Source organism: Mustela lutreola, chromosome 2 (assembly GCF_030435805.1).
Source record: "Mustela lutreola isolate mMusLut2 chromosome 2, mMusLut2.pri, whole genome shotgun sequence".
Taxonomy (NCBI): domain Eukaryota; kingdom Metazoa; phylum Chordata; class Mammalia; order Carnivora; family Mustelidae; genus Mustela; species Mustela lutreola.
This window is the reverse complement of record NC_081291.1, coordinates 87,916,899-87,944,525: the sequence shown is the minus strand read 5'-3', so window position 1 is coordinate 87,944,525 and position 27,627 is coordinate 87,916,899. Positions and strand designations below refer to the sequence as shown.

Sequence of the window (27,627 nt, the reverse complement as noted above, 5' to 3'; positions counted from 1 at the left end):
GCATTGCTGTTACAGGTTTTGAATGTATTTCAAGTCTTGTGTATTACAAGACACCAAACCAGTTCTTCCCAAGTGGTGAGAAGCAAATGGAAATAATCTACATGCTCATTAAAAGCACTGCCTAAAGGAAAAGAGGAAGAATAGTGAACAGTGACAGAGGATGATAATTGATCAGATCAGTCTGTCTTGGACATCATTATTAGGATAAGACAAATGAATCCTTATCACTAAGAGATGTATTTTTATAAGAGAATGAAAATTTGAACTGACCATACACATGAAAAGTCTGATAACAATTGAAATATACAGAATGCATGGCCAATAGCAATCTTTTTTTTTTTTAAGATTTTATTTATTTATTTGACAGTAATAGAGGGAACACAAGCAGGGGGAGTGGGAGAGAGAGAAGCAGGCATCCTGCTGGGCAGGAAGCCCCATGTGGGTCTCGACCCCAGGACCCTGAGATAATGACCTGAGCCTAAGGCAGACGCTTAACGACTGAGCTACCCAGGTGCTTTGAAGCATATTGAGAAACAGTCATGTTTGAATCTCTCCAACAGCAAAAGAGATATTACTGCTTGCACATAAATACGTATTCAGCATAGTATGAGTACTAATGGACATTCAGATGCTAAATAAGAAAAGAGCATTAGCTCAAGTATAGGATTCATCAAAAATTACCCCAAGTCAAGTAACATACTAGTGACAGCCTAATACCACATTTGGAGTACTTGCTTTGAGTGAGTACTTTGAGTAATGCCTCAGAAAACAACTTCTTGGAATAAAACCCTAGACTTCTGGTTTGTGATAGTGTTCAATCCTGAGTAAACTGAATTTTGTAGCACTTTCTGACTCTAACCTGACAAAGACAATGTGGTTTTATCCATATTGCTAGTAAAACAATCTTTTTTTTTTTTTTTTTTTTTTTTAAGATTTTATTTATTTATTTGACACAGAGAGAACACAAGTAGGCAGAGAGGCAGGCAGAGAGAGAGAGGAGGAAGCAGGCTCCCTGCTGAGCAGAGAGCCCGATACGGGACTCGATCCCAGGACCCTGAGATCATGACCTGAGCCGAAGGCAGCGGCTTAACCACTGAGCCACCCAGGTGCCCCGTAAAACAATCTTAATGTAATAAAAAGTTAATTTGAGGACAAGACCTTTTCCTGAGTACATGAGTAGGTGATTTTTAACAATAGATGTGTCTTTGTAAACTTTTAGTTATTCATCTTTACATCAATAGCCCACTGCCCTACAAATAGAAAATAAGAAGAAACAAGTAATTAAAATATGTAGAAAATATAATAAGTAGAAAGATACAGAGTTGGTAGGTTTTGAGAGTTATGTTTTGCTCTCTGTAGAGTACCATTGAGAACACTATATTTTATTTATACAAACAGATACAGAAGCACCAGACATTATATTTTATTTGTATAAACAGATACAGGAACAGTTTCTTCCCTAGCCTCCAGAAATGTGCTAAAATAAGTTTAAAGGATAAAGTTTGTAAGAACTTAGAAAAAAAAAAGACTTTAAATGTGAAATATAGACAAAAATAACTGAAAACTTTGTTTCTTTTATGGCTGTAGCTCTAATTGGTAACCCTTTGATAGTGTACATTTCCAAAGGATAGATTTAACCCCTAAAGCTCATATTCCACCCTGCCTCTGTCTATAGGTGCATCTTGGTATTCACTGGCTCTGGAATTCCTCCTGTCCCCCTCTAGTACTGACTTGTCTTGTTGACTTTCATATGCGATTATTTGGATGCTATTTCTGCTTGCCTTGTGATTTCCCTTCTTGGTTTTGGTGATCCAGCCACCATGATGAATTCTTGACTCTTAAATTCCAGGTGATATTGACTTGTCATTGGGCTTCTCTCTCTACTCAGACAACCCTAAGGGAGAATTAATGAAATCCAGATACTGTCTTGTTTCCCAACTGTCCTTTTGATTTCAGTGACCTGGATTATAATACAACTAGAGCAAAGAACCACTCTGTGCCCCAACTCTGCCATTATTGCTTGATCCTTGATCCTCCTAGTATCTTACTGAAATCAGAGAGGTATGACTTAACATTATTGATCTTTTTATGATTTTCCTCTTCACAAAGACTAAAATAGACTAAATTATAGAAACCACAAGTAGAAATGCAATTATGGCATAACACAAATACATGAGCAATTTCTACTGATCATAATCATAAAAATAGCTATGAGATCATAATGTGCTAAAGTGAGAAGCATGGTTCCAGTATTTCCAATACTGAATATTTTATTTCATTAAATTTTTTAAAAATGTAATACTTCAGATTTGTGACTAATCAACGTTTGCATTAAAAGTCATATATTACTCATATTTTAAATGCATATGAGAATCCTTTGATAGAGCTTAAGCATATCCATTTCTGACTGTACTGGAAAAGCTGGTATCTGATTAGTAGGCCATTGGAACAAAATGTAGAGACCAGAAATAGATCTATGCTTATACGATCATCAGATTTATGACAAATGTGGCACTAGAATACTTTGGGGAGAATGGTAGTGTTTTCTAAAATGGTGCTAGATCAATTGGATCTCCACCTGGGAAAATATAAATCTTGACTCCTGCATCACACAATACACAGAATCACTTGCAGCAAAGGATTGTAGATAAAATGTTAAAGTCAAAAAAATAAAACTCCTAGAAGACACCATAGTGGAATATTTTAATGATCTTGGCAATAGGCATAAATTACTTTGACAGAACACAACCGACAATCAGAATATATAATAACAATTCTTACAAATCAATTAAAGAAAAAAGAGGAAAATGTATTTCATTAGACAGCAGTCTTGAACTGATGTTTCATGAAAGCAGATATTCAAGTATGCAATTAGTATGTGCTTGATATCATTTGGAAAATGAAAATAATTTCACCACCACTAGAATGAGTAGAAAAAAATTAAAATAAATTAAGAGACAAATCACCAAGGATGGGGGAAAGATATAGAACAATGTGAAATTCCATGCATTGTGTGTAGGAATGTAGATTAGTACAGTCTCTGTTAGACTTTTTGCCAGAATCTACTGGCAAAGTAACATATAATTATGTCCCAGCAATTCAACTCATAGAGTCAACAGGCATACCTATAACTAACTATACAGGGAAAGGTAGTGTGTGTGTGTGTGTGTGTGTGTGTGTGTGTGTGTGTGTATTTCTAAGAGCATTAACTGTAATAGCCGAAATTGGAGACAACCCAAGTTTTCATCAATAGTAAAATTAAGAAGTGAATTTATGTATAATCATACAAAGAAATATTACATAACAATAAAAGTGAATGTGATACCAAATTGATCACATGCAATGTCTAATGAAAGAATCTATATACACGTACATACTATTGATTCATTTATATAAATTTCCTAATTAATTAAGCAAAATTATGGGATCTTTTGGGAGTTAATGACTGGACAAATCATCAAAGAAGTTTCTTATGTTCTGGTCCTAGTTATATCTATCCATTAGTAATGACAAAAATGATTAGCTTTGGGAAAATTCACGCTGTCCACTTAAGACCAGTGCATTTTGCAATATATATGCCATTCTTGAATTAAATCATTTTTTAAGGAGAGGAGTTAAGATGGGGGAGTGGGAGGACCCTAAGCTTGCCCCGTCCCTGGAACACAGATAGATAATTATCAAATCATTCTGAACACCCAAGGAATCTTAGGACTGAGATGACAAAATTGCAAGTCTTCAAGTAGGAAAGTGAAAACCTTCTAGAATGTAGAAGGGAGATAAGGACTGCAGGTACTGTGGAGGGGAGCCTTGCTTAAAGGGACAACACAAGATATTGTAAGCAGGGGAGCACAAAATCTAAAGCTTCAGAAGTCCATCACCATCTGGGTCATGCCTGGTTTAAAGGTGATCTAGGTGGGAGAAGAAGGGTAAAGACCCAGGAGTTTCAGCATGGTCTGAGGATCCCCTGAGTCACAAAAAGGACAGGTAGTGCCACCCTTCTGCACTGTTCCCAATCATATGAGCAGATATGCCAGCTGAGGACTCAACTGGGTGCTGGATTTTTGGCTCTACTTTGCCATAAACAATGAACTGCTATTTGGTTGGGCTTTTCCTGAGATGGGCCAGCAAAGAGCGAAAGTATGACAAGACCCTCACCAGAGGATTAGCATGCTTCCATATCATGGGAGTCCCTAAAACTTGGAGTTTTCAAATCCAGCAGTGCTCTTGAGATAAAACACAGGAGTATGGTGCCACCTGGCAGGCAGTAGGCTCAGATACAGACAAGGTGAAGGCAGAGATCTGATGGAAGCTGGGGATGCAAGAGGAGTGATTGTTTGCTCTTCTGTGAGGGATTTCTGAAGAGTGGTGAGCACAAACTCTCAGCTTTGGGAAGGGGGCCACACTGTTTTGCCTCTGCCTGTCAGCAGGGACCAAACCTTAGTGAGTTAAACAGCACCACCAAGTGAAGACTGGAACTGCTTGCACCACGCCCTGCCCACCCTGCTCCCTGTAAGTGCATCTCTGCTAGGACTAGTCTGCCCGAGAATCAGTGCAACAGGACCCTCCTCCAGAAGACCAACACAGACTTCTTGCTCACACCAAGTCTATTGTCAAGAAAGCTGCAAAGCTTTAGCTCTAGGGGAAACAATCTAGTTTAATTTTTACTTTTTTATTTTATTTTATTTTTAATTCCTTTTTAATTTGTATTTACTTATAATTTTTATTTATATATACTATATATATTTTTAATATATATATTTTTATTTTTTAGATTTAGCTTCTTTAAACAAACAGACAAAAACCCACCTAGGAAATAGGTTTTCTTTTTTTTCCGGCTCTCTGTAAAAAATGACAAGATGGAGGAATTCACCCCAAAAGAAAAAAACAGGAAGCAGATATAACAGCCAGGGATTTAATCAATATGGATAGAAGTAAGATATCTGAACTAGAATTTAAGATAATTATAAGGATACTAGCTGAGCTTGGGAAAAAAAAAGATACTAGCTGGGCTTGATAAAAGCTAGAGAATCCCTTATTCCAGAGATAATGGAACTAAAATCTAGTCAGGCCCAAAGTAAGAATGCTATGACCAAGATACATTGTTATGGATGCCATAACAATGAGGATGGATGAAGCAGAGGAATGAATCAGTGGTGTAGATCATAAAAGTATGGAAAATATTGAAGCTGAAAAGAAGAGGGAAGGAAAGGTGATGGATTACAAAGATAGATTTAGGGAACGCAGCAACTTATTAACATATAATATTAATATCATAGGAATCCCAGAAGATCAAGAGAGAAAAAAGGGCAGAAGGTTTATTTGAGCAAATTATAGCTGGAAATTTCCTTAATCTGGGGAAGAACACAGACATCAAAATACAAGTAGCACAGAGAATTCCCATTAAATTCAACAAAAGCCAACTGTTGCCAAAGCCCATCATAGTCAAATTCACAAAATACACAGAAAAGGAATGACTCCTGAAAGCAACAAGGAAAAAGGTCCTTAACCTACAAGGGAACACAAACCAGGTTTACAGCAGATCTGTCCATAAAAACTTCTCAGGCTAGAAGGGATGGCAGGATATATTCAGCATGGTGAATGGGAGAAATATACAGCCAAGAATACTCTCTCCAGCAAGTCTATCATTCAGAATAGGAGAGGTAAGAGTTTTCCAGGTAAACAAACACTGAAAGAGTTCATGACCACTAAACCAGCCCTGCAAGAAGTATTAAGGGGGACTTTTTCAGTGTGTGTTGGGGGGAGACCAAATGCAACAAAGACTAGAAAGAAGCAAAGAACGTCACCAAAACTCCAACTTTATAGGTAACACAGTAGCACTGAATTCAAGTCTTTCAGTAATCACTCTAAATGTAAATGGACTAAATGCTCTAATCAAAAAACACAGGGTATCAGAATGGATTAAAAAAGAAGAGCCATCTCTCCCTATAAGAGACTCATTTTAGACCTAAAGACACTTGCAAATTGAAAGTGAGGGGATAGAGAACCATCTATCATTCTAATGGACATCAAAAGAAAGCTGTGGTGGCAATCCTTATATCAGACAAATTAGATTTTAAAACAAAGACTGTAAATAAGATGAAGAAGGACTTACAATTAAGGAGTGTACCCATCAAGAAGATCTAACAATTATAAATATTTATGCCCCCAATTTGGGAATACCCAAATATATAAATCAATTCATAATAAACATAAAGAAACTCATTGATAATGCAATAATTGTAGGGGACTTTAACATTCCACTTAAGGCAAAGGACATATCATTGAAACAGGAAATCAACAAGGAAACAATGGCTTTGAATGACACACTAGCCACATTAACTTAACAGATACATTCAGAACATTTCATCCTAAAGCAGTAGAATACACATTCTTTTCAAGTGCTCATGAAACATTCTCCAGAATAGATCACATACTGGGTCACAAATCAGCCCTCCCCAATTACAAAAGATAGAGATCATACCATGCATATTTTCCAATCACAACACTATGAAACTTGAAGTCAACCACAAGAAAAAAATAGAAAAAACCACAAATACATGAAGATTAAAGAACATCTGACTAAAGAATAAATGGGTTAACCAGGAAATTAAAGAAGAAATAAAAAAGTACTTGGAAGCAAATGAAAATGAAAACATGACAGTCCAAAACTTTTGGGATAAAGCAAAGGCAGGCTTAAGAAGGAAGTATATTGCAAAACAGGCCTACCTCAAGAGGCAAGGAAAGTTCCAAATGTAAAACCTAATTTTACACCTAAAGGAGCTAGGAAAGGAAAAGCAAATAAAGCCTATAGCCAGTAGTAGAAAGGAAATAATAAAGACTAGAGAAAAATAAATGATATAGAAACAAATAAACACAATTCAGTAGAACAGATCAATGAACCCAGGAGCTGGTTTTTTGAAACAATTTATAAAATTGATAAACTCCTAGCCAGACATCTCAAAAAGAAAAGAGAAAGATCCCAAATAAATAAAATCACAAATGAAAGAAGAGAGATCATACCAACACCACAGAAATACAAATAATCACAAGAGAATATTATGAAAAACTATTTGCCAACAAATTGGGCAATCTGGAAGAAATGGACAAATTCCTAGAAACATACAAACTACCAAAACTGAAACAAACAAACAAACAAAAAAATAGAAAATTTAAAGAGACCTATAGCCAGCAAAGAAAGTGAATCAGTAATCAAAAATTTCCCAACAAACAAACAAAGAAAAGAAAAGAAAAGAAAATTTGAAGAGATCTATAACCAGCAAAGAAAGTGAATCAGTAATCAAAAATTTCCCAACAAACAAAAGACCAGGGCTGGATGTCTTCCCAGGGGAATTCTACCAGACTTCTCCAATTGTTCCAAAATAAGAAATGGAAGGAAAACTTCCAAACTCCTTCTATGAAGCCAGCATTACCCTGATTCCAAAACCAAAGAACCCGCTAAAAAAAATTACAGGCCAATATCCCTGATGAACATGGATGCAAATATTCTCAACAAGATACTAACAAATCAAGTCCAACAGTACTTTAAAAGAATTATTCACCATGATCAAGTAGGATTTGTTCCTAGACTGCAGGAATGGTTCAATATTTGCAAATCAATCAACGTGATACACTACATTAATAGAAGAAAGAATAAAACCAATATGATACTCACAATAGATGCAGAAAAAATATTTTCATTTGAAAAAATACAACATCGATTTTTGATAAAAAATATACCTCAACATCATAAAGGCCATATACTAAAGACCCACAGCTAATATCATCATCAATGAGAGCTTTTCCTCTATGGTCAGGCACAAGATAGGGATGTCCCCTTCACCATTGCTATTTAATGTAGTTACTGGAAGTCAAAACCTCAGCAATCAAACAACTAAAAAGAAATAAAAGGCATCCAAAAAAGGCAAGGAAGAAGCCAAACTTTCACTATTTGCACATGACATGATGTTCTATGTAGAAAACCCAAAAGATTCCATGAAAAAATAGCTCAAAATAATACATGAACTCAACAAAGTCACAGGATATAAAATCAATGTACAGAAAACTGTTGCATTTCTCTACACCAATAATGAAGTAGCAGAAAAGCAAATCAAGGATCCAATCCCATTTATAATTGTAACAAAAACCATAAGATACTTAGGGAAAAACATAACCAGAGAGGTCAAAGATCTATACTCTGAAAACTATAGAACACTTACAAAAGAAATTTAAGAAGACACAAAGAACGGAACAATATTTCTATGCTCATGGATTGGAAGAAGAAACATTGTTAAAAATCTATATACTACCCAAAGCAATCTACACAATTCATGCAATCCCTATAGAAATAACCACCAGCATTTTTCACACAGCTAGAACGAACTATCCTAAAATTTTATGGACCATGAAAGACTCCGAATAGCCAGAGCAATCCTGAAAAAGAAAAGCAAAGTAGGAGGCATCACGAATCTGGATTTTAAGCTATATTACAGAGCTGTAGTAATCAAGACACTGTGGTACTAGCATAAAAACAGACACATAGATCACTGGAACAGAATAGAGAACCCAGGAATGGACCCACAACTATATGGTCAACTGATCTTCAACTAAGCAGGAAAGAATGCCCAATGGAAAAAAAGTCTCTTTAACAAATGGTGTTGGGAAAATTGGACAGTGACATGCAGAAAAATGAAACTGGACCACTTTCTTACACCATGCACAAAAATAAACTCAAAATGGATGAAATACCGACATGTGAGACAGGAAACCATCAAAATCCTAGAGGAGAACACAGGCAGTGACCTCTTTGACATTAGACATAGGAGCTTCTTCCTAGATACATCTCCAGAGGCAAGGGAAACCAAAGCAAAAATGGAACGATTGGGACTTCATCAAGATAAAAAGCTTCTGCACAGCAAAGGAACATCAGAAAGCTAAAAGGCAGTCTAAAGAATGAGAGATGACATAATGCAAATGACATATCTGATAAAATTTTAGTATCCAGAATGCATAAAGAATTTAGCAAATGCAACACCCTCAAAACAAATAATCCAGTTAAGAATGGGAAGAAGACATGAATAGACAGTTTTCCAAAGAAGACATCTAGATGGCTAACAGACACCTGAAAAAATGCTCAACGTCATTCATCATCAGGGAAATACAAATCAAAACCACAATGAGATATCATCTCATACCTGTCAGAATGGTTAAAATTAATAGCACAAGAAACAACAGGTGTTGGTGAGGATGCAGAGAAAGGGAACCCTTTGAACTCTTGGTGGGACTGCAAATTAACCCAGTCAATCTGGAAAACAGTATGGAGGTTCCTTAAAAAGTTAGAAATAGAAAGTACTTTACAGTTCAGCAATGATGCTAGTAGATATTTACCCAAAGGAAACAAAATTACAGATTTGAAGGGTACATACACCGTGATGTTTATAGCAGCATTAATAACAATAACCACAACATGGAAAGAACCTAATGTCCATCACCTGATGAATGGATAATGAAGATGTAGTATATACACGCAATGGAATATTACTCAGCCATCAAAAATGAAATCGTGCCATTTGCAATGATGTGGTTGGAGCTAGAGTGTATTATCCTGAGTGAAATAAGTCAGAGAAGGACAAATACTGTATGATCTTACTCATAGCGGAATTTAAGAAACAAAACATGAACATATAGGGTATGCTGAGAAAGGGAAACAAACGATAAGAGACTCATAAAGATAGAGAACAAACTGAGGGCTGATTAAGGGATATGGGTGGGGGATGGGCTAGGTGGATGATAGGTTTTAAAGGCAGTTGTTCTGAAGATGACGGGGTGTTATATGTAACTGATGAATCATTGAATTCCAATCCTACAACCAATATTGCACTGTGTATTGATCAACTAGAATTTAAATAAAAACTTAAAAAAAGTAAAAACAAAATAAAAATCAAAACAGTTTTAAAGATGCTGAATAATTTTATATATAGCAACCTATAGCCAAAATACTACATATTTTCTTATGACTCTAAAAAGTAATCTTAAAAAGTAATTCATAGATCTCTCACCAGAAGAATTCCTTCCTAAGCTACAAGAAGGTGAAGAATTATAATAAAAAATATTTTATGGTTGTATACAGGCAGACTCTGAATATAAATTCTAGCTCTCCCATTTTCTAATTGGGTAACCATGGGCAAATTAATTTTGAACCTTATCACTGAATGGACATAAGACCTAATTCATAGTGACCTGTGAGGATCAAAATAGGAAATACATATAAAGCACTTAAAACAAACCCTATCAGGTAGGAAGACTTTTAAAAATGCTATCTGTTTTTATAGTTTTATTGTCATGTTAGCACCATATATTACGTGTATCAGATCTATAAAGTATCAATAAAATTAGTGGTATTAATTTCTTGGGCAACTTTTGGTAAGTCATTCATTGTCCCAGTTTCTCAGTTTTGAAGCCTATAGAATGGCAGTAGTAGTACCACTAGTAATAATACTAACAGCGGCAGCTAATGCTGCTCAGTGGTTTACAACCCAAGAAGTGTGACTCCAGATACTCACTGTTAGCCACTCTGCTCTATAGCCTTTTAGGAACACGTATCTGTTAGGATGGGCTGTGGTAACAAGTAGCCTCAAAATCTCAGTGGGGTATAACACAGAGGTTTATGTCTCCTTCATGTCCATTGTGGGTCAGCTGCGATTTCTGCCCACTGTAGTTAGTCAGAAACCTTGGCTGACAGAGACTCCATCTTGCCCCATGTTCCCATGGTCATCAAGGCAAGGAGAAGAAAATGTGAGAAATTGCTCACTAGCTTTCAAAATTTTGCCCGGTGTTTCAGGCTACTTCTGCTCTCATAATTTTAGCCAAAGTGAGACACACAATCTCTTCAGGTGGTGGGGAAATGTCATAAAATATAATCATACCAGGAGGTAGAGAGCCAGGAATATTTGGTAAGCAGCAATAAAAACTGCCATAAACACTAAGAGAACTATTTTCCTCCAATATGAAAATGATGATAAGAGCCCTAATTAAAATGTAATAACCATAAAGGCCTTATTTACTCTAAAATTTTTCTAATGAGGATGTATGTGTTGGATTTCACTTTGGGGCAAACATTAATTATATCAATGCATTTTTAAGCCATCTCAGTTTTCATCAATTCTAAGTTTTATTACTTGGATAAACAATATTTACTTCATATGAAATTAATAGACTCAAACATTTAGGGTTTTAAATTTCAGATATTTATAGATATGACAGGCCTTATATTACTGTTGTACATAAATTTGGAAAGTTTACCACATGGTAAATATAACTATAGATAGAAGAAGTATGCCAAAGGGATTTCTATAATTAAGTGGCATATACATGAATCATGGTATTTCACTAGGTTTATGTTTAATCATTAAATTATTTTTATTAAAAATGATCTGGTAATTCCAGAGTTCAATATCTAATTTAAAGTTACATATTACTGAAATGAAGTTGAATAATTTATAGGGAACCAAAATTGGTAGTTCTTACACATACCAATGTGCATGTTATATGGAAGTCTTTTTACATGGTAAATTTATACAATAAAATGAAAGCAATGTACAAAGTCAATATAATAAAATAATTAGTTTATAGACAGTAAGTGGGGGGTTTAATAGAGATACATGGGGAGTGTGTGCTGTCTCTCTTGACCTGCCACCATAGTCACAGATGGGGCTTACTTATGCACCAAAAGGTGGACTGATGTCAGTAATAAAATCAAATTCTGTGGCTGTGAGACAAGGGATCCTTTGTTTTTTTTTTTTTTAAAGATTTTATTTATTTATCAGAGAGAGAGAGGGAGAGAGGGAGCACAGGCAGACAGAATGGCAGACAGAGGCAGAGGGAGAAGCAGGCTCCCTGCTGAGCAAGGAGCCCGATGTGGGACTCGATCCCAGGACGCCGGGATCATGACCTGAGCCGAAGGCAGCTGCTTAACCAACTGAGCCACCCAGGCATCCCGCAAGGGATCCTTTTTTGCACATCTTATCCAACTTTAAGTGCCAAGGGCCCTGCATGGGGCAAAGCGCACAACAGGTCATCAACAGGGTTATTTTTATAGTGCTGAAGAATTTTGCCAAGCTGAAAGGAATAGCTATACTTTAGCCCTTTCAATAAGGAATAAGACCAGTCATTTGGGAGCAGTCTGTATGAAAAACGTGGCAAAAGTTTACTTCAAGTTATAGTGACTTTTAGGTCCCTCCCCTTCTGCGTGGGTCTGTGTGATGTTGATATCGAGGGTCAAACCCAGTATAGGGGTCACCATGGTTAACGCAGGTACAAAAGAGAAGTCAGTACCAGCATCAAACACCCCTTGATGCACGTGCTTGCCTTCTTCTTCAGGCATGGTTCTTAAATGCTAGTTCTCAGAGTCTGCTGCCTTTTCTTTTTCTTTTTTTTTTTTTTTTTTAAAGATTTTATTCACTTATTTGACAGACAGAGATCACAGGTAGGCAGAGAGGCAAGCAGAGAGAGAGGAGGAAGCAGGCTCCCCGCTGAGCAGAGAGCCCGACGCGGGGCTCGATCCCAGGACCCCGGGATCATGACCTGAGCCGAAGGCAGAGGCTTTAACCCACTGAGCCACCCAGGCGCCCCCTGCTGCCTTTTCTTTACAGATTTCTCATTTATAGTAAGCAAGAACAACAAATGCTGACAAGATTAGCAGGGAAAGAATGGCATGAAAATCTCATCTATTAACATGGACAATCAATTACATTCTTAGGATTGTTAGTCCCTCGAACTTCTTCATTAATTAGCTCCTGGTTATTCATCTTCCCACACCTTCTGGCTCAATATGCTGTGACATCATACTGTGTTCAGAGCGCCTAACAAGCAGTGAAAAAAGACAGGGTATCTTTAGAATATGAGTCGGCAGCTGGTTTAGTTAAATATCCTTCCACCCACGCTGTACTACATTGATTAATTTTTAAAGAAATAGCTAAATGAAGATATTAATTATTTCTATGTGGTGCATATGCTTGCATGCACACGATTATATTTTAATTTACTTTTTAACAAATGAGCCAATATGATTTTTAAATTATTTCCCATCTGGCTTACATACTAATAAAGAAAAAAATCTATTAATTTGTGCCATATAAAATTCACCCTTTTTTCTTTTACTTTCTAATTATATAGTTCTCAAAGATATCAAACTAGAAAAAATAGATTTAACCTTTCTGCTTTTTAGTCCACATACATAGCTGTTTAGTGTGGGAGTGAAATGAAACACTTATTTTTGGAGGTCTTAACAATATGAAAACAGAACATGTACACAGTTCTCCCTCCATTATTTGTCTTTATTTTAATCATGCTTATGTAAAACTGAAAAGCAACAAGGCAAATTGATTATCTTGAAAATAATTGCCATCTGAATTGTCAGAGAATTTAATTATATTTCACCTCATTTTGGTGGTGTATATTATGACCAGTTTTTTCGAAATTCTATAAACCCCGTAGAGTACATATGATGATTCTCTGTTGCCCTGCTTCGTTCCTCATTCCACATGATACCAGCACCATGTGTTACAAGGGATTATTTATGTACATACAAACACATGAGACAGTAAGAATTTGAGGCAGTAAATTCTTATAAATTAATTTGTTATGGTTTTTAGAATATTTTCCTGGTTTGAACTGTGTGTGTGTGTATTTATGGACAATTGTGCATGTTGATAATAAACATAATTAATGAGGGAAACCACATATAGAAATTTGGATAACAATGAGTATGCCTTCATGTATTTTCAACATACATCAAAAAAACATTATACTTTTGCTCTCCGGATGTCTCAAAATAGAAACCACACTGTTGCATTTCAGGTAGGTTGTGGACTGTCTGGAGGAGCCCACATTCTTACTGTAATGTTTGAATGAGTCACTGATTTAATTGCCAAAGATACACAACCTTTAAAGGAAGTGGGATAAGCACAGGGGGAGGAGAGACTACTGCCAATGTTTGCCAAGCTCCACTTCGCAGCTGTGATTCTCTTAGGAGGGACACTAGCTCTGGAAGGAAGGCTCTTTTCTTCCTCATCAGAATCTTATTTTATTCTATGCTTCCCTCACTCTTAGAGAACTTGGGGAGTCATCTCTGCTCTTCCATTTAAGGGGATATTTACAAGCATTGATTTCTCTTGGTTCTCAAACACCAATATCACATTCTTTTTTTTTTTTTAAAGATTTTATTTATTTATTTGACAGACAGAGATCACAAGTAGGCAGAGAGGCAGGCAGAGAGAGAGGAGGAAACAGGCTCCCCGCTGAGCAGAGAGCCCAATGTGGGGCTCCATCCCAGGACCCCGAGATCATGACCTGAACCGAAGGCAGAGGCTTCAAACCACTGAGCCACCCAGGTGCCCCCCAATATCACATTCTTATCACTGAAGAGAAAACAGAGTATTCCCTGCTGTCTCCAGACAGAATCCAAGAGAGTTCATTCCCTTACATTCAGTTTGGTGTCTCCTATGACACTTTTGTGACATTCTTTTACCTGGCTGGTGCTGACACTTTGTTTGATCCAGGGGTTCTCAATGGAAATGCACTTCCCTGCACCGACCTGTTGTTATTCCCTCTGAAATATATTGGGAAGTATGGTAATCTTGAAGATTATGGAAAGAAAATGGGATCAAGTGTCAATAGATGCCCTGTCCTCTGTTGCTTACTCTCTTCATGGCTTTAAACAAGGTTCTTAAATCTCCTGAGTCATTGGTAAAATAGTACACATGAGAGAGTTGGTATTGTCACACAAACTCATGAATGTGAAGTTTTGTAAATCAAAGTACACCAGAATTATGACTATTTTTATGCATATGACAAAAGTAGGTTTCTTAGAAATGAGCTTTCCAAAAATAATACTAATCATTGAGTAAACCTACAGTTTTGCACAACAATAGGACCATTGTCCGGGAAATCTTAGAATATAATATAAATTGAGTTTTATCGCCCTGAAAATAAGCCTGAAGTATTCATGTATTTCAAAAATAGACTTTTATCTGTAGATTTTCTAAAAATCGCTTTTATATTAACTATTGTCACTGTTTGTGTATAAAAGTCTTATAATTTTAAAAAAGTCTTATAATTACTTCTTTTTAAAACCTAAAATTAGCATATCTTCTGTTCACCCAATTAACTCAAATGAGTAACAAATTATTTTTTAAAAGCTTCCTAAACTGATATTCTGTAATGACTCATCCAGGAAAATGTCTTTTCTATTCAGAAATCTGCACCTCTTTTATTTTTTAGTCAAACACATAATTTACTACACAGCTTTAAAAATGTTTGCTGCATCAATCAACCAAAGGCCAATCACTTTATTCATTCCTCCATTCATGGGTGTGCCCCAGAGTGTGGATGGTGACAGCGGGTTTTCTGTGAAATTTGTGGTAGAACGGGTGATCAGTTAGTAAATATGCAAGGTATTTGTCCCTCCGGTCTTTCACCCCCTCTTTTTCAAGTCTTTATTTAAATTTTAGTTAGTTAACATATTGTGTAAAATTGGTTTCAGGAGTAAAATTTAGTGATTCTCTCCTTCCGATCTTACAATGATCTTGCAAACTTATCTCAGCCTGCGTTATGGAAAACCGCGGGGTTTCCTTCACTGGAAGGGCGTGGTAAACAACTCTGGATCTCTCATTCATAAAATGAAAACCTATATGCTTCATCTGAGCTTTCTTTTGGAAAGCAGGAAGTTGAAATCCCTGCCCTATTGCAACAGCTGGTGGCCTGACCTGTTAAATTGGCTTGCTAAGAAACAAATACATGAGCCCAGAAAGTGAAAAGAAAGAATGAGAAGTGCTCATGCTACCCTCACAGCCTGATGGCATTCCAGTGTTCTGTTCCTTCTTGGTGGCCCTGCAGCATGATAGAACTTTTACTTTGCAGCAGACACCATCTTGGGATGGTTTTCATCTTTTGTGAATGGTTTAGCCACTGATTCCTTCTTTCCAATTTTCAATATTAGCAAAGAACTATTTCAATATTTTTATTTTTTTGACAAAAATGTGACTTTTAATAATGCCATTTTAAAAAAGTTGGCTTATTCACAGTAGACTAGAAAAATTACTTTCTTTTTAAGTTCCCCAGAACTTGCTTCCAGAGTTGGGAGGGGACTGGCCTCTATGAAGGTACCAAAAGTCAAAGCACTAAATTGGAAATTAGGAGACTTGGATTTGGGTCTTGCTCATTCACTAACTAGCTGAGGAGTCTAATCCCATGCTTCAGTTTCATCATTTGTGTGACTCTGGACAAGTCACTTCAGTTCCTTTGTGTCTCAGTTTCCTCATCTGTAAAGAGGATCATAAAAGTGTCTAGCTCTTAGCACTGTTGTAAGGAGTCCATGAGATAATGATTATAAATGGTCCAGAATAGTACTGGGCTCATGCTAACAGCATCTGTGGTATCTCTAATAATGTAATAGTAATCTGTCTTGTCATAGTTCCTATATTATCTCTCTTCACAAGGCTATGATGAGAACCAAATGACAGAACACATGTTGTATTCATTTAAAAAAAAAAAAAAAAGATTTTATTTATTTGAGAGAAAGAGAGCATGGGGAGGTTCAAAGGAAGAAGATGACTCCCCACTGAGCAGGGAGCTGGATGCGGGACTCAATCCTGGGACTCCAGTATCATGACCTGAGCTGAAGGCAGCCGTTTAACCAACTGAGCCACCAGGAACCCCCATGTTGTATTCATTTCTTTAGTGCTACCCAGCCAATCGCCACAAAGTTGGTAGCTTAAAACAGGAGTTATTGATTATTTTGTTTCTATAGGTTAGATAGGTCCGGCCTACCTGGGTACTCTGCTCAGAGCTTCATAAGGCTGAAATCCAGGTGTCAACTCGGTCTTTCTTTCTGGACCTAAGATCCTCTTGCAAACTCATGTGGCTGTTGGAAGAACTCATTTCCTTAGGATGGAAGTCGCCATTTCTTGCTAGATGTCAGCAAGGGGCCACTGTCAACAACTAAAGACAGTCTGTCTCTCCGTGTCACGTGATCTTTTCAGCATCATCGCCATTGCTTTCTTCCCGCCCAGGAAGAATGTATCTCACTGGTTTCCAATCCCTTACCACCAGCTGAAGAAAACTTGCTTGTACAGGACTTACCTGATCAAGTCAGGCCATCCAGGCGAATCTCCTGTTAGCCATATACTATAACATGACCATGGCATGATATCATGCTCACAGGTTCCACCCCACTTAAGGGGAGAAGATTGTGTGAGAGAGGTCATTGTTGAATTCTGCTTACCACAAATGTGAACATGAAGTGAAAAGTAAAAACAACATACCTAGTACACATTATGTATGTCGTATCACTGCCATTCATCATGATTGTGATGTCAAATTTTTACCCTCACGCAGCCCTATTCTACTTATTTTCAAAGGTTTAAATGAACTGTAAAGAGTATTCCAATTCATTCAATAACCATGCAACTCAGAGCTTTGCATTTGCTTCGTAACTCCCTCCATTCCTATTTTCTTTGGTATATTTTCTTCCCACATTCCCTCCTTTGTTCACTGAGTCCATGAATCACGGCACTCCCCACGAATGAAGTTCCACAGAGAAGTATGTTGTATTGAATTCATGGCCCATAAAATACTCAACCATTATCCTCCTTGCATGTATGTAGCAATCCTGAAATTCCCTATGACCCGTTTGTGCTCAGCTCTAAAACAGACGAAGGAAAAGGTAATCTCTTCCAGTGCTTTAAAGATATTTAACCCAGGGACTAATAGAGATGTTTATTTATAGATCGCAGGAGTGACCCCAAGACGATCCTTGTGGCTCTGGTCATCATTTACCAGCACTCATGAAGGCCATATATTGTTGAAAGCTTCTTAATATTTAGTAAATGTAAATATAAAATAGAATATAAAATAAAAATATAATAAAATGTAAGGAAGGATTGAAAATGATCACATCGTCCACGAAAATGAAATGGGGAAATTTAACCTAGAAAGTTAAACAAGAATCTTCTGGTATTTTTTTAATATAAGTGCCATTAGGGCAGAGATGATTCTCTGCCTACATAGAGATTAGTAAAACTTCGTTCATGAAATAAAGTACAATTTTATTTAAAAAAAAAGATTACAAACTAGAAATTATATCTGTGTTCAAAATCATCTTTGGCACTGTTGAAATTATGATCATGGATATGTTACTTTTCCTCCATAAGACTTAGTTAAAAAAAAAAAAAAGTAGTTTCTGCCTCTTTAATATAGAGGTAATACTGTCTACTTAAGAACATGTTCTGAGGATTAAGTGAAATAACCTATGCTGAGTTCTTAGGACAATGCCAAGGACATAGTGAGCATTTAGTAACTGATGACTATTGTTGTTATTGTAATTTTTATTCATTTAATTATGCTAACGTGTGGCCCCACTACTTCCTTCACCCTTCCTCAATACCTGTTCGTTGAATTAAACTGGATCTGTCAAGAAGAGAATTTCAGGTGCTATCAGTCTGAAACACATTATGAGGTTACTATTTGACTGATTTTATATAATTTTATGCAATTTTCTTCCTCCACCTTTCCTCCCTGCCCGCGTGTCTGCCTACCTCCATCCTTCCTTCTTTCCTCCTTTTCTTCTTTCTACGCCTTCCTCCTCTTTCTCTTATCTTTTTTTCTCAAGCAGATATTATTTTAAATTTCCGAACAACCTATGTCAGCAAGTCTGGCCAAGTTATCTTTGAAGCAAGATCAATCTGCATCCACTACGTCACAACCTGGTTCATCATTGATTTAATCGCAGCCCTGCCGTTTGATCTCCTGTATGCTTTCAATGTCACAGTGGTGAGTAAAGAGCTCCCTTCTGCATGACCTTAAAGGTTATTTTTAACCCTGTGTTTATTTTCCACATGTTCAGGTTTTAAGTGTTTGTGACAGTCTGTGCACCTAGGATTTTATGCCCTCCTGAATAAAGACGCCAAAGTGGCCAAGGATATATAAGCCACAGACAGTCCATTTGAAGAAGTTACTTCCTTTTAAAATTTGCGTTACTGGTTTGAGTTATTTAAATACCTAGACCATCGGGTCCCTGGGTGGCTCAGTGGGTTAAAGCCTCTGCCTTTGGCTCAGGTCATGATCTCAGGGTCCTGGGATAGAGCCCTACATCAGGCCCTCCACTCAGCAAGGAGCCTGCTTCCCGCTCTCTCTCTCTCTGCCTGCTTCTCTGTCTACTTATAATTTCTGTCTGTCATATAAATAAATAAAATCTTTTAAAAAATAAATAAATACCTAGACCAGGATATCCCAAAAGCCAGAGTTTCATCAATAGCAACTCAGAACAAATCCTTTGGTAAGGAAACCATCTGCAGGAATACAAGCCTTATTTTTCATTCCTAAGGCAGTTATTTGCCTCCAAAGTTTGGTGTAGAGTTTAAGATTTCTTCTAGTTTTAGGACTTTTAATCTCTACCTCTTGAGTGTTTCATTATTCACTGGCAAAACAAAGATAGGACAGATCCAAATACAGAAGAGTACTGAAATTAATATAAGAATTCAACCAATTCTTAGACGTCCTTGTAAAAATGTTGGGAGGAACAGAAACATAAATGATACCATGACCATGAACTTGAGAGCTTTGTTGGATCTTTGACTTTTCTGTAGGATTGTAACTTCTCCTCTTTCTTCATGGAAACTCTTAACACAACCTCATGCCTTTCGCAGAAAAGCAAGTACGTCCCTTGGTGGTAGCAGCTATCTTTACTATTGAACAATGGTTGTTCTTAAGAGCGTTAAGTGTTCCCTATACATAGAGAGAATTTAGGGACATTTAACAGCATTTTGGGGCCAATGATGCAATTTGCTCCTAAAGTTTTTTAAATTAGCATATAATGTATTATTTGTTTCAGGGGTGCAGGTCTGCGAATCATCAGGCTTACACACTTCACAGCACTCACCGTAGCACACGCCCTCCCCAGTGTCCATCCCCAGCGACTCCACTCCTCCCACCCTCTTCCCCTCCAGCAACCCTCAGTTTGTTTCCTGAGATTAAGAGAGTAACAAATTTTAGCAGGCAAAAATTTACTAAACATTAGTTCGAATCAAACATATTTCTTACTCAGTCGACAACCCCTTGAGATTCTCTATCAAGAATTTAAAGGCATAGTTTTCAATATTAAAGTGATCATTGTTTTTCAAATAGAGTCCTTATTGACTTCATAATGAAGATTGAACTGTAATCCTGCCTATTTAGTGCAGATTTGTGCAGTTGTTGATGACCTATATGAGAGTATTTTTCTTTTCTTTTTCTTTCTTTTTTTTTTTTTAAGATGGAAAGTTGAGAGTGTCAACATCTTTAAGAGGTTTATAAGTCAACTGGAAGGAAACCTCTGGGGAAAAATTTAGTGTATAATATCAATCAGGGCCACTTTGAATTGTTATCCAGGCTTTTTAAAGTGCTTTTTAAAATTGAATTTGACTAGATAAGTGTACTGTAATGAAAGCATAATGACTTAAAACAAGGTTTTTGCAAGACTGCAACAAAAAAATTTCAGAAGAAATATATAATTCACAAAATGTTAAAAATTTTCCACATTCTCCTGGAGAATTGTTAAATAAATGGTGTTTAATAGAGTGTGCTCTGAATTAAATTACTGCTTTGCTACTAAATACTAACAATATTGTTTTATATTCCACTTCTCTTTGGGCACTGAACAAATAAAATTGTTTAAAATAGATATTATATAATTATTTGTAAAATGTATACAATTTTAAGATATATAACCTGCTAATATATCATTAACATCCTCACTGCCTAAAATTAACACAAACGATTTTTGAAAAAAGTCTAATTCTCATATTTTGATGAATTTTAAATATTTACACACTTTTATTGGATTCTTGCTTCCTTTCTTCATTCTGTCTTGTGAAATCTGACATGAACATTTTATAAAGAATGCAAGTTATATATCAAGATCTACATTAGAAAGAAAGAAAAAGAGGAAGGAATAAAGGAATCTGTCTTCACAGTGATAATTTTTGTTTCTCACAGGAGGAAGCATGTGATCATTAACAAATTGGCACATAAATTTGCTATGCCCCCAAATAAATTATTCAAGATGAAATATTCTATTTGAACAGAAAAGCTTGTTCAGTGTATTGTGTTTACTCCCTAGGAAAACATAAGCTATGAGTATATGATTTTTTTTATACTGCACAGACTTAAAAAAAAAAAAAAGGAAATAAATAAATAAGCAAACACAGGTGTTGGTTTTCCAGATTTAAAATACATCCAGTAAGTTCATCTCTGCAGATGACATTCAAAAATTCATTACAACCATCAAAAATGTATTAGATACTCTAATTTTTACTTTGCCTGTAATTGCTGGTGGTAAATATTTTATATACAACTCACACATTTCTTTAATAAAATTTACTATGTGTAAATCACTATGAAAGGCACTCTGAGAGACAAAGCTGTGAATGAGAGATAGAAAATATGATAGAGTGAAAAAAGACAAAAGTATAAATCCCAGTCTTACTACTTACTATCTGAGTGACTTCCTTGGGGAAGTTAACATCAAAATGGGCAAAATGAGTACAGAAATCACTACAGGGTTTCTCAGCAGCCTAAAAAGCCAACATTTCTATAAACTACCTTCCTAAGTGTCAAACACCCAGAAAGACCTCAGTACATGTTAATCAACTTCTCTTTCTCTCTTTCTCCCCTGTAGTGGATAGCCGGGGGTGGTCATGTCCTCCTGGTAATAGGGGAAACTGCCGTTCGTAGGGGGTTCTGATGATTACATTACTGTCTTGCACCTGCCTATAAGCGGTTTCTAATTTTTATCAGTGACAAATTCAGAACTGCATCCCAAGAGTAGAAAGAATACTTTCCCTTTTTTAGATTATATGTTTCCATCTAAATCAAATGTGCCTCTTTCTTATGTCATTCATTAAGAGCCCAAACTCACATTTTATAGCAAGAAGCTGTTGACCCAGATAGGAATAAGCATAGTTTATTTAAAAAATGTCAGCAAAATCACTAAGGCTACCCGATCCTGGACACTAAGTTGTGTGTCCCCTATCTTTCCAAATGGCTATTGTTCTCATGTAAGGACAGTCCCCCATTCTTCCCTCAAACTCATCTTTATGGTCTGAGAAGATGGGGAGATTGCTCACATCAGTATTCTATGTTGAGTGGTGTCTTAGTCTGCTCGGTCTGCTATAACAAAATCTCATTAACTAGGTACCTTAAACAATAGTAATTTATTTCTCAAAAGAAGAAGTCTTCTTTTTCAGAAGAAGAATTTATTTCTCAGAAGACTGGGAAGTCCCAGATCAAGGTTCCAGCCAGTTTGGTTCTTGATGAGGGTTCTTTTCCTGGCTTGTAGACAGCTGTCTTCTTGCTGTGTTCTCACATATTGAGGGGAGAGAGAGACCCTGGGTTAAGGAGAGAGGGATTTGGGGAGAGAGAAAGAGAGGAGAAGAGAAGAGAGGAGAGGAGAAGGGAGAATTCTCTGGGCTCTTCTTATAAGGGCACTAATCCCATCTTGAGGATCCCATCCTCCTGACCTCATTTAAACCAAATCACTTCCCAAAAGCCCCATCACCCGTTATCATCACATTGAAGGCGAAGGGTTCAACACATGAGATTTGAAGGGACAAATTCAGTCCACAGCAGATGGCTTCCTCCATCTGGGATTTCTGTTTGAGGTTTCATTTCAATTACAAAACTGTCATCTATCTGTCAGATTCTTCGACCTATAAAATAAACTCTACCCCTGGCAATTCCTCTAAGCTACAAAGTAGATATTGCAAAATACTGGCATGGAATCGCCTGATTTACAATGAACCAGAGAACTGACAGATGAGAACTTGGCTGTGAAGGAAAAGAAAATAAAACTTGGCACAGAAGAATGAGAAAAAGAAATAAAAGCACAGCTAGCCAGCAAGAGCTTCTATTGACTTTGTGATTTTACTTTATTTCAGTATAGAATAAGTCACAAAATTACAACTGAAAATACTTTTGTTGAATTTCTATTATTATATTGAGTGTAGAATGTTTTGTATCTCAATGTATTACCCATTCATTCATTTAATACATATTTATTGAGTACTTAATATGTGTCAGGCACTGCTCTAGGTACACTTTTCTTAGACATAAGGGGAGATGGGTAGTGGTGGAAGGAACTGGAAGTCAACTTACTCCAGAGCTAATTACAAAGGCAAATTTACAGAAGAAGCTGACCTTGTTTGTGATTCTATCTGCTGAGGAAATACTGTTCTTAGGTGTAGCCATACAAACCACTTTCTTCCCCTTTATTTATGATTCCTTCACACACACACACATACACACACACACACACTCGAAAAGGCCAAATTTGTTAAACTATTTTCATATGAGCTAATACTATATTTCCCTTTTCCTTCTTTCTATTTTTTTTTTTTTAAGATTTTATCTATTTATCTGACAGAGATCACAAGTAGGCAGAGAGGCAGGCAGAGAGAGAGAGAGAGAGAGGAAAGGAAGCAGGCTCCCTGCTGAGCAGAGAGCTTGATGCGGGGCTCGATCCCAGGACCCCGAGACCATGACCTGAGCCGGAGGCAGAGGTTTAACCCACTGAGCCACCCAGGCGCCCCTATTTCCCTTTTCTATTTTAGAGTGTTCACTGAGGCTCTCTGAGGTGTGAAAGAGTATGCATTAGTGTACCACATATGTTGTTAACAATGACATGGACCATTCGGGTGGACACCAATGGTGCACATTTTTCAATTGGGTCCTAAAGTCAGGACAATAATCCCTTAGATGCAAGTGTATTGTTTTAGTGCATACGAAGGCAGGACCTAGGAGAGTTTTCGAAAATTTTGGTCTGTTTTAATTTTGGTTCCCGAAGCATGTCTGTTTGAGAGAGGGCTCAGAATACAAAAGCTTCAGGCACGTGTTTGTTCTATTGATGATGTTAGAGAGAAGAGAACACAGCCCAGGAGACAGGAGGTGCTACTGGTATTTGGGAGTAGATATTACACAAGTTTGATAGATCTAATCACTGTTTGTTTTAAAAACTAAGTTACCTTTGTTACCACTTCACATGGTTTTTACTTCAGTGGGTACAAGTTATTGTTATAAGGCCAGTCTTACATGGACAGAGGGATGTGGAACTGAAAGAACACATATGGAAGAGGTGGAGACACCTTACGTTCAATCCTGAAATCATAATGTGTTTCATTTATGTATCGGAATACACAAAATTAGATTCAATCAAATAAGTAGAGAAAAAAGATAAATCCTAAGGAAAATAAGTATTAATTTGAAGAAATTAAGTTGTCTTATCATCTTTTATTCTATCACCTCTCGATGTAATATGTGGAGAAGGGGCATTGGGATGGTCGTAAAAATGACCATAGCATGGGATTCATGATTATATTTCACTTCAAGAACTTTCCAGAATGGCTAGAAGTTAAAGTAACTGTAGTAGCATGCGAGGAGCCATGGGCCACGTTGTGCTGCTCTGTCTCCTCCCGCAGGTGTCTCTCGTGCATCTCCTGAAGACCGTTCGGCTGCTGCGTCTTTTGCGTCTCCTGCAGAAGTTAGACCGTTATTCCCAGCATAGCACAATCGTTCTGACTTTGCTCATGTCCATGTTTGCGCTCCTGGCACACTGGATGGCGTGTATCTGGTATGTCATTGGAAAAATGGAAAGGGAAGACAACAGCCTTCTGAAGTGGGAAGTTGGTAAGGGCTTACATTTGTCACATTTTCCATATTTAAATGAAAAAAAAAAGATTGTCTAGAATTTAGAGGAGGTGAAAGATGAGTCCATAAATATGTCCTCTGACTGTCGATTTGTCTAATGCTTTTTCAGGGGTTTTGGGGCGGTGGTCCATGATGTAAGTGATTTCTTTTGAGAAAATTTTTTGGAAAATCCTTATTTTTTTTTTTTTAAAGAGTAATGGGTTAACATTTCAATGGGCTAACGGTTTAAAGTGACCAGCCAGGCTGTAGAAGTGTTTAGATAAGTAATGTGTGATCTTATCTGACATAGCCAATGCAAGGCTAGTACCATTGAATCACTGGGCAACTGTTCTATGGCCAATCATTTCTGTGAGAGAGAGAGTGAATATATTATAATGACACACTTTCCACATTTAGTATACTTTGAGAATTTGTGATGTTAGAGGGAACTGGAAATTCACAAATATAATTTGTAGAATTTTGTGTCCCCATAATGCATGGGAATTTAAGGGAGATTTTTCCAAGCATTACATAATTCTGCATAAATGAATCTGAAATGTTCTGCACAGAAACACATTTTTAAACTTATGTTAACCACAAGAACTTTACAGAAAATGAAATTCTGAAGGCTATAACCCTCTATCCAAAAATATATGCTTTCTTCTCCCAGTCATTGTCTTTAGAGAACTGTCATAGTATCCCATGTAGAATTCTCCCCCACCCCCCGCCTTATTCTGTACATTTCATCAAAAGAATCTGTTTCTTGGTTGACTAGAAAATTCTTCACTTCTTTTCTCCAAAAATCAATCTTGAACTTTTGGAAGCTCAGACCCTTGTACAGGGATGAAACCACAAGAGATTCCCAAGAGAGAAACAGGTTCTAACTTTTCATACCTACACTTAATGGCAGAATGCATTGGGAACATCCCTGGGTTGGCTCTCATAATGCCACCCTCTCAGCAGAGGGCATATACAAAGCCTTCAAAGTATGTCTTTGGAGAATGACCTGGAGACCCTAAGAAAAACAGATTTCAGGGAGCAAATCTCCTATCCATGTTCTTTAAAATATTCCTGCACGTCTCTGTTTTGACCCTAAGCTACACCAGAGCAATGAGTACGTCCTGATCATTTTCATCTCAAACTGGTTTTATCTTCCTTATCAAAGTACTTCTTCTGTGTCTTGCTATGGACCTCAATTCTCAGAAATGAAGTCAAGAGAGAAATAAAACTGCAGTGTGAAAGCGGGAATGTTCTCCATAAAGAGAACGTGAGATGACATGTGAAAGACTGAGAGAAGGAAGACAGGGAGAGAAAAGACAATGAGGGGAAGGACAGAGAAGAGTTGATTAAAAGGAGGACTAAAGTTGGGATTGGACTTGGATTAAAACATTTCCTGTCCTTTAGTATTGTTTCCATTTCTATTTTCTTGTCCTGAAGGTTCCTTCATCACACACTCTGGTGTAGTCCTAATGGCGTTCAGTGAATTACATAGCATTAGCTCTCTGCCCTTTGTTTTGAATCCATATTGAAATTCTGACTTGTGGTCAGCCACCTGATTCCTTTCTGGGCCTGACCTAATTTCCTTCAGGCCCCAGACCTATGCAGTCATATTAATTTGTAAGTCTTGTCTAGTCTGAGAGTCTCCAGATGGGGAAATTCAGCTTATTCACGCTCTCAAATTTAGTTAGATGAGGAAAGCTTTTTGTTTCATTTCCAACACACCAGTTATGCTGCAGATGTACAAACTAGCCACTGTTTTTCTTCCCACAAACACACAGAGGTATTGATTTTCCAAGAAAAAAAGAAGACAACCATCTAAACTGCTTCAGTATTGCCCCCAACCTCTCCTACTCTTAAAAACTGATGTTATGGTTCAGTGTAACGAACGGGAGCTTGTGAAATGGATCTCAACCCACAAAGAAAGCACTGGCATAATACATGATGGGAAAAAAAACATTGGGTTGGGGCAACAGAACTCGTCATGGCTCCACCACTAACTGATTGTGCAGCTTGCAGTAATTTTGTTCACCTCTACAGGCCTCGGTTTCCTCATCTAGAACATGAGAAAACTCACCATATAACTCGAAAGTCTATTTCAGTTTCCATGATTTATGATGTTAATGGAAGAACAAACCCAGTATTGTGTGCTTATTTTTATTTTTATCATAGATCAGTGTCCACATAAACTGTCAATAGCAACCACCCAATGTCAACAAGTTTGAGGAAAAAGAATGTGTCAGGAAGTACATCTTGTGATCACAGCATGTTAAAGAATTGATAAGTTTTACTCAGTTATGATAAGAATAACTCAACTCTAAAGATAAAGCTTTAGAGAATTAGATTTCCTGTCCAAACACCTCTCAGAATATGATCAGGATGATAGTATGCTAATTGTGTCTGTCAATATTGGATTTATAGGCTTGGCAACAAGGAACTTCCCTTCCCTTAAAATTACTTGTATTGTTGTTCATTTAGAATGTTCTCCAGCTGAGATTGGGACCTCTTCTACTTAATTTTTTTTTAATGAAGCAGCTGAGAATCTAGGTTAATTTAGTTTTTACTATGGAATTTGTACACTAGTACTGTCTTATCTTTTTTGTTCAAGTACCGTGAATCAAAAAATTCTTCACACAAATAAAATTTGATTAAATAACATTTTCTTCATGTTGTGACTAACATCAGATGTATAGAACAGATTCCCAGTCCCAAGGGATAAAATGGAATTTTTTTTCTAATCATTATTAATTGCCTTGAAATGATTTTTTCCCCCTTTTGTCCTTGGTAGCTCTACTACTCACAGCTAGAGAGAGTGCCAATATTTTGTATCAGATCAAATCAAAGTTAAACTTTAAAAAGGATTGCAGGATCACTTCTCTATAAGATACCTATTTTTGGAAGGAAGAATTAATACCCATC

The 27,627-nt window shown here is 36.9% G+C and overlaps 1 protein-coding gene across 1 annotated transcript in view; it reads left to right on the top strand.

Annotated features, from left to right (window-relative positions):
* Positions 1–27,627, top strand: part of KCNH8 (potassium voltage-gated channel subfamily H member 8) — a 384,883-nt gene that overhangs the window by 231,566 nt on the left and 125,690 nt on the right. Inside the window, exons 6-7 of the mRNA XM_059162514.1 lie at positions 18,668–18,825; positions 24,504–24,711. Of these exons, the coding sequence (XP_059018497.1) occupies positions 18,668–18,825; positions 24,504–24,711 (366 nt within the window). The remainder of the gene's footprint in view (positions 1–18,667; positions 18,826–24,503; positions 24,712–27,627) is intronic.